The following is a 7,769-nucleotide window of genomic DNA, read 5'->3' as shown; positions in this document are numbered from 1 at the left end:
GAAGAGCAAAACAGATGCAGGCCTGTTCAGAGTCTGGTTTTTAGGACAGATGGACTTTTATTACAGATCATGGTCTGTCCAACAGTCTTGTAAACACGATGTAATCTTATCCATGATGAATATTTTCCCTTACATGAAGATTTGAAAGGTACAGCATGTATCTTGTCTATCAGTACGGCAAACATGCTATTAATCTGTAAAAATATTTAAAACTTTTACATAATCATGAAATTGAGATTCTCAAATAAACATTGCTTTTCCTCGAAGTCTGTGTACAACATTTCTGTAACATGAATAGAAAAGTGGAAAAACATGTTAGCTTTGATTTCCACAACTTATTTTGTCAGAGGCCGCGAGCCTATTTGGAATTGGTATACAAAACATAATCCTTCACAAACAGATTAACAAAAGGTGTACTACCATTTCTCTTGCACTCACGTATTTCAAGGATGTGGCAAGCCCCTTTGCTAAGTGTGGAAAATAAAATGAGTCCCTCGGAGAGGATACGATCAATGCCGTGTTAATCTAACCCTCAGCTGTTAATGATTTGCACAGGGATTCCCCTCGATGCTGTGGCTTCCACTGAAATATCGTTTTAAGAGTTGCTGTCAAAATTCCTCTTCTAATTCTTTGCTGAAAGGAGATGGAGTGGAGTGGATCCTGGGGATCAACTTTCCTTTTTTCTTTTCTGTGCCTGATTTTGATTTTGATAGTAACAAAATAAAATATTTTTAAATTTTATTTTCAGGTAGGTTGTAAGGATCTCTTATACAAAGGCCAGAGAAAATGAAATCATTTGCAAAACTTGGGGAAAAAAATTATCCGCACTTCATAATTTAGAATTGCTCTTCACCTACAAGGAAAAAAGGAGCAATTTGTTGTTTGTCTTCTAAATACAACTGTAGAAAAATACTCTCAAAGTCAAGTTCACAACCTTTTACCTTTCTCTTAAAGGGCACCAGAGTGAACAGGTTGTTAAGAAGTGTTAAGGAGAAGTAAGTGAAGGAAAAGAACTGGATGTTCTATCCATGAAGGGTGGGTTTGTTTTGGTTTCTTTCCTTCCGTTTTTTTTTTTTTTTCTCTCTGTCCATCTTTGTCTTTCCATTTTGAGATGTCTTTGCAAAAACATATATTTGATTCTTATTGGGGGGTGGATTTGTATTTCTAGTAGATACAATGTTTTAAGAAAACAATCTAATTTCATTTGTAATCAAAGTCAAACTTAAAGTAAAAGAAATGGTGAAGCAGTTATTCAATTTGCTCTCTGTCTCTCTGAGCTCTTGACAAATTCATTCCAGCTTAGTAAAATATGTGACCCACAATTTCACATGCAGGGTACTTCTCAGTTTTCAAGTGATTTTTACAATTTCTCAGTCATCTGATTTCCATAAATCTGTAGTTTAACTTTCTCAAACTGAGCTACAGTAACCGACTGGGTATTCTTAAGAGAGATTTTTGCTATAGGGTGTATGCACTCGCCAGAGAGACAGAAAGCAATAAATCACCTCCTAGGAGAATGACCACACCACAATCTCTTCTCCTCCATTCTCTTCTCGGGATTTTGGGCACACACCCATACGCACCCAGAATGAGTTTTAAGCCATCGAATCTGGGACTCAAACTGACGTTGATGACGTGGGAGTCCAATGACATAATCATTGCCATCTGCTGGTCCCCAAATGGGTATTTTTCTATAACCAAATCTATCTATCCCTTGAGTATGTTGAATGTGTTTCTTGTTCATTTTCATTCAAAAAAGATGTGTGATACATTTTTGCATAGAAAAACATAGAAGATTATGTCATGACTTTCTCAATCACCAGATACAATGAATACCATTTCCTACATTGTAAATCCCTACTTAGGATAATCTGGGAATCAGCTGCAAATAACTAGAGACATTATCTTCCTCTGGTGATGACTATAACGTTCCATCACACCAGTAGTTTCTCAGAGTCATAGTTGTTACTATACTACTATGTAATAAACTACCTCTTTCAAAGTAACACTTATAGAAATTTCACTTTTAATTTATTTTTTATCCAAACCATTTTATGCAATTATATAAAATTATTTCATCTTTTGACAGCTATCTTTAAGGTTTTTTAATATTTATTTTATTTATTCATTTATTTATTTTAATTTGACCAGAGGGAGACAGAGAGAGAGAGAGGGAAAGCAAGAAAGCAAGCCACCAGGACCAGGACTCGAATCATGGTTAGCCATGTGGGAGTGTCCAACGCCTTAACCACCACGCCACCTGCTGGCCCCCACCATCTTTAAGTTTTCATGTCATTAAAAAAAATCCACCTTGGTTACCACTGGGTGGTTCTTACAAACATTCCAAAGCAATGAGCAGTGGTCAGAAGCAAAGTTTTTCAAATAGTAAAAGAAGCAATGAGTGGGAAGATGGAATTATAACATTCATCAGGATTCCAAAGAACAGATTTCTAAGGGAATCTTCTCTCGCCTTCTGCCTATTTGGTATATCTTCATATACAGAAGATTCTGTCCAATCACTTGTCTCTCCTCTCTATATAATTTACTCTTTCTAAAAAGTTGTATGTCACTTATGGCTTTTTTATTATTTGACCCCCTTGCCATCCAACTTATTAATGTAACACTATAAAGATATTACTTTCTAGGCTTAGTGGTTAAGGGAACTGGATCCCACATGGCTGACTGTTATTTGAGTCCCAGCCCCAATGGCTTGAAAAACATGCTGGGTGCATATACATGCTCTAATTTCTGAGAGGATAAAGAAAAGGAGAAGAAGGAATTCTGGCATGACTACACCCCATGGTGGAATGGCTTCTCCCTCCCTCTCTGTTTCTTCTCTGATAACTGCACATGCCCTCTGATTAAAAAAAAAAAAAAAAGAAAAAAAAAAAACTTTCCTTTTTTTGAACATTTATCATGAACCAGACATCATTTCAGGCATAGAAGCTAAAACTATAAGGAAAGCGCAATTCTTTCTCTCAAATTGCATGTAAGCAGGGAAGATTGAGGGACAAGCAGGTGCACATCAAGCCATGTGATAATTCTATATTTGGGGTAAGCCCAAGATTCTGGTGGGTATGGTGAAATGGTGCCTAACATGGAGAAGGAGAATAAATAATGTTTGCTGAAGAGTTGGCTAAGAAATGAATGGGAGTTGGCTGCATGGATATCTTTCCAAGCAGAAGTGCCTATGGCCAATGGACAACGTTAAGTAGTTCAGTATGGGAGAACAAAGTTGACAAAGGGAACGAGAGTGGAGGGACCAAAGGGAGATGAAGTACTTTGTAGTTCAGGAACAATGTGTACCATATCATCTGATCAATCAATATGGAGCCAGTGAAGGCGTTCATGTGATGGAAATGTTGGAATGCCAATGGGGCAATACTAGAGACAGGAAGTGAGGAGAACCATTGTAGTCATCTGGAAATTTGTATGACCTTCGTTGGATAGTGCTGAATCTCAGAGAGCTAATCTCTGTAAATAACGCGCTCTAGTAAAAAAAAAAAAAAAAGAAAAAAAAAAAACTTTCCTTTTTTTGAACATTTATCATGAACCAGACATCATTTCAGGCATAGAAGCTAAAACTATAAGGAAAGCGCAATTCTTTCTCTCAAATTGCATGTAAGCAGGGAAGATTGAGGGACAAGCAGGTGCACATCAAGCCATGTGATAATTCTATATTTGGGGTAAGCCCAAGATTCTGGTGGGTATGGTGAAATGGTGCCTAACATGGAGAAGGAGAATAAATAATGTTTGCTGAAGAGTTGGCTAAGAAATGAATGGGAGTTGGCTGCATGGATATCTTTCCAAGCAGAAGTGCCTATGGCCAATGGACAACGTTAAGTAGTTCAGTATGGGAGAACAAAGTTGACAAAGGGAACGAGAGTGGAGGGACCAAAGGGAGATGAAGTACTTTGTAGTTCAGGAACAATGTGTACCATATCATCTGATCAATCAATATGGAGCCAGTGAAGGCGTTCATGTGATGGAAATGTTGGAATGCCAATGGGGCAATACTAGAGACAGGAAGTGAGGAGAACCATTGTAGTCATCTGGAAATTTGTATGACCTTCGTTGGATAGTGCTGAATCTCAGAGAGCTAATCTCTGTAAATTTGGCTGTAGCAAAATAAAATCTCCAATGGCTAACTATAGGATAACTCAGGGCTGGGACTACAGAAAGGCAAATGCGACAAACACCTCAAATGCAAAATTTAAGAAGGTGCCAATAAAATCCATAATCAAAATAAATAACATTTTTAATTAATGCAAAAATATGAATGAATGGAATATCAACATTATAAATAAGGACGGGAAATAAATTCTTTGAGGACATATATGTAAATAAAGTCAGTGGATTCTTTTCCCCTATACTTGGAGAAGTTCTGTTTTTTTCAGTTGAGTATCGCTGACCATCTAACTCACTGTGGCAGCCGAGACAGAACACCAGCTGATATGGATGTTAAGGCATCATCCAAACGACCGGGTGGCTTTCCTTTGTGAATCCAGCTGACCACCAGTTCAAGCAGCATCAAGGAAATGAAAAACGGAGTTGCCTGGAAAGGAAATTGCAGAGAAGAGATGCTATTATGCCTCATATGAAATCCTTCCACATTTCCTGATGAATCATTACAGAACTGGGGATATCGGAATTGGGAGACCCAGAGGAGATAATATACACTTATCCTAAGAAGATCATTTCCTACCTAATGGGCAAAAGTCTAATTATTGTGGACTTACATTAAACATGTGCTCAAATTCTATCATCCAATTTTAAAATGAAATCTAACCATAGATACAAACATAAATTAATACTTTTTTTTCTTTTTTTAAAAAAGAGCAATATTGAATCCTGAAAAAGACATGACTTTCACTCATTTGGAAGCTTATCATGAGTTTAGGAGTTTTCTAAACTGAACTCCCAAGAACGTATTCTCTGATGTCATTTTTTTCTATTTCTAGCCTGAACTGGTAAGTGTTATAGGAACGACTTTGACAGGGTGGGGAACTTCAGTATTCAAGTTCTAATTCTGGATATTTCCACTTCCAATCATAGCCAAGAACCAGAAGTGAAAAGTGCCTCTGAACACTTCAGAGTTTCAAAGAAAACTTGGTTTAAGTTCAAGCTTCGGAAGTCAGAGTTGGACTGAGTCAAGCTGCATAGCCTTCATTCTGCAGAACTGCTCTACCAAATTAAAGAGGAAAGAGTTTCCCTCGAGGTGGTTGGTAAGTTCAAAGTTTTAAAACAAATTTGTTACAAAGTTTCCTAATGTGGTACAACTAAAATATTTGACACCGAGCTTCCACAGTTAACTGCGCAATACCTGTGTCCAGGAAAACTTGAAAAACATTTTTATCATACTCTGGAGTGACATTTAAAGGAAAGAACTTATAGACAAAAGTGGCTATGGGTATTCTGTGGACATCCAATTCAGGTAGAAATTCTACTTTTCCTTCAGTCCTTTAAGAAGCAAGCATTTTTATTAGAAGTTAATAATCTGAAGAATGAAAGTAAACAAATATTCAAGGATACATTGACCTTGCTTATTAGGAAAACAGAATAGCGTCTTGTGATATGGTCTCACCTTTTTTACGTAATCAGGGACCTCTTCTAGGGTTTGGAAGGAAGTTTCATTGGGCTTCATCATGTAAAACATCATGCGAATTCCCTGGGAAACAGAAACATCCTGTTGGGCTTCTGGGTTCTTCATTTCTGCCCTGGTCTGATTCCCAGCTGGAGAGTATTTGTGATTCAGTGGTTGAAGCCAGAGGCTGCACAAGGAGGGTGAGATGTGGAGCACAGAACAAGCCCTTTGTCAGAGAACAGCAAGAAACAAAGCTCCGTACAGGGCACAGCCAACAGCATGCTCTGTGTAGAGACAGGAAAATACAAGGATCAAGTTCAGAGTTCAGTGGGCGCGACCTCAGGGCGCGTGGGGGAGGGAGAGGAGGATTCCTTCCCAAATCAAAGCTGCACTGTGCCTTTTGAACCTAGGTGGAGTAATTTTTTTTTTTTTTTTCACTAAAAATAGGCAAACAAAAAAGGCATGCTAGTGCCTTGGGAAGTGAAAGACAAAAAAAAAAAAGGTGATCACAGGTGAAAGTTCACTCTGAGAAAGGGGGTGGAAGTACAAAAGTCAAGTCACCTGAGAAAAAGGAGTTGTTTCTCCTCATTTTGAAATTCACAAGTTTGTAGTCCCTTCACAGAATCACATTCCCTGAAGGAACCGGGTGTTCTACTTCCTCAGTATAGAAAGCCAGTAAGCCCTGAATATTGCACTTGTTATTGCCTATGTATTTCTGGACCTGAATCGCATTAACTTCTGAATGTTTGAAAACAATGTAGGAGCATTTGGCTTACTACAATGTATAACCTATGCTGTTTAGCACAACCTTGACTAGTCACGTTTTCTCTATTATTCTTAGTCATTAAGGGAATTCCCTGGTTGAAATACGCTGCCAAGATGTTGCCGGAAGACCTTATCTCTGTTTTGCAGAAAGTGTTCAAGTGATTGTACCTTTTAGGTAAGCCAGAGAGCAGTTAATTGGTTAACTCAAGAATTATTGTCTGGAGCTTACCAGAAAAAGCTTCTTCAGTCTTTTACTTAGAATGGTTGTGATCATCTTTAGTTAGCACATCACCTTTTAAAAATGCCCATATAGATTCATTCAGTTATTAATACGTGATTATTATTATTTAAGAGGTTTTTGCCTCAGGGTGCATGTACTCGCTAGAGAGAGAGAGAGAGAGAGAGACAGTGACAGAGACATTGGGAGGGAAAGTGAGAAATCATCACCCCCCCACCCCCACCCCCACCCCCCGGGTAGGGGATGGCCAATCTACAATCCCATCTCCTTCATTCTCCTCCTGGGATCTTGATCATGCATGCACATGTGCCCAGCGTAATTTTTAAGTCACCAGTTCTGTTATACTAAGTCACTCCCACGGTTGGCCATGTGGGAGTCCAGTGATGTGACTGCTACACTGTCTGTTGGTCCCAATATGTGATTAATTTTTAGGAAAATAGAAACTATAGATAAACAGCAGATTACCACCCAGAGACTATGTTAACACTTTGGGATACACACAGCCAATTTTGCTATAACATAATGTATACATTCCTAAAAATAACCACAGTATGCAAAATTATGCAATAAAAACATAGGACTTACAATAAAAGCAAGATTATGGAACAATACTCAGAAACTTCATAATGACCCACAAAGAAAAAGAAAGATCAGATACCAAAAATATGATAGCATACTGTATGGTGGGAGCCCCAAATCTGAGAGGACTGCTCACAATGGTTACCAGTTTCAAAGAGCACACCCAGAAGTCCAGCAGGGTAAAACAGGAGTTTATTTACTTACAGAAACAGGACAGGATACTCTGCTGACGCCTGGGTGGAGAACGGTCCGTATAATCATTAAACACAGGCTTAGGTTGTACATTAAAAACAAAGCATTTATAAATCAATTAAAAATCAGTGCACATCCCCTGTCACATAGACAGCAGTCTAGTTTGCATAAACATTGTTTGAAGGTTACAATACAAGGTTAGCTTATTGATTAACAGAATCAACAAAAAATGTTTAGGATTTAGAGCCCCTGATCTTTTAAGGTTAACGTGGGTGGGGTGTGCAAACTCTGGAATGGCCCCAGCTGAAGGCCAGTTCATAAGATGTTTACGAGCCACAGCTGTGGCCTGCAGCTAGGTCTCAAGGAAGACAGGACAATGAGGGAAGGAGAAGAGAGCTTGATGTGTGGTGC

The 7,769-nt window shown here is 38.4% G+C and overlaps 1 protein-coding gene across 1 annotated transcript in view; it reads right to left on the bottom strand.

The window, feature by feature from the left end:
- The window catches only part of AGMO (alkylglycerol monooxygenase), a gene marked incomplete in the record, with an annotated part of 412,025 nt that extends 404,634 nt beyond the window's left edge, over positions 1–7,391 (bottom strand). Inside the window, 3 exon segments of the mRNA XM_027768353.1 lie at positions 4,425–4,555; positions 5,585–5,868; positions 7,371–7,391. Coding sequence (XP_027624154.1) covers positions 4,425–4,555; positions 5,585–5,710 — 257 coding nt within the window.
- Between the last annotated feature and the right edge of the window lie 378 nt (positions 7,392–7,769).

The sequence above is a fragment of the Tupaia chinensis genome, unplaced genomic scaffold, assembly GCF_000334495.1.
Source record: "Tupaia chinensis unplaced genomic scaffold, TupChi_1.0 Scaffold145916_1, whole genome shotgun sequence".
Lineage (NCBI taxonomy): Eukaryota > Metazoa > Chordata > Mammalia > Scandentia > Tupaiidae > Tupaia > Tupaia belangeri.
The sequence above is the reverse complement of the archived record's forward strand: the minus strand, read 5'-3'. Positions and strand labels throughout refer to the sequence as shown.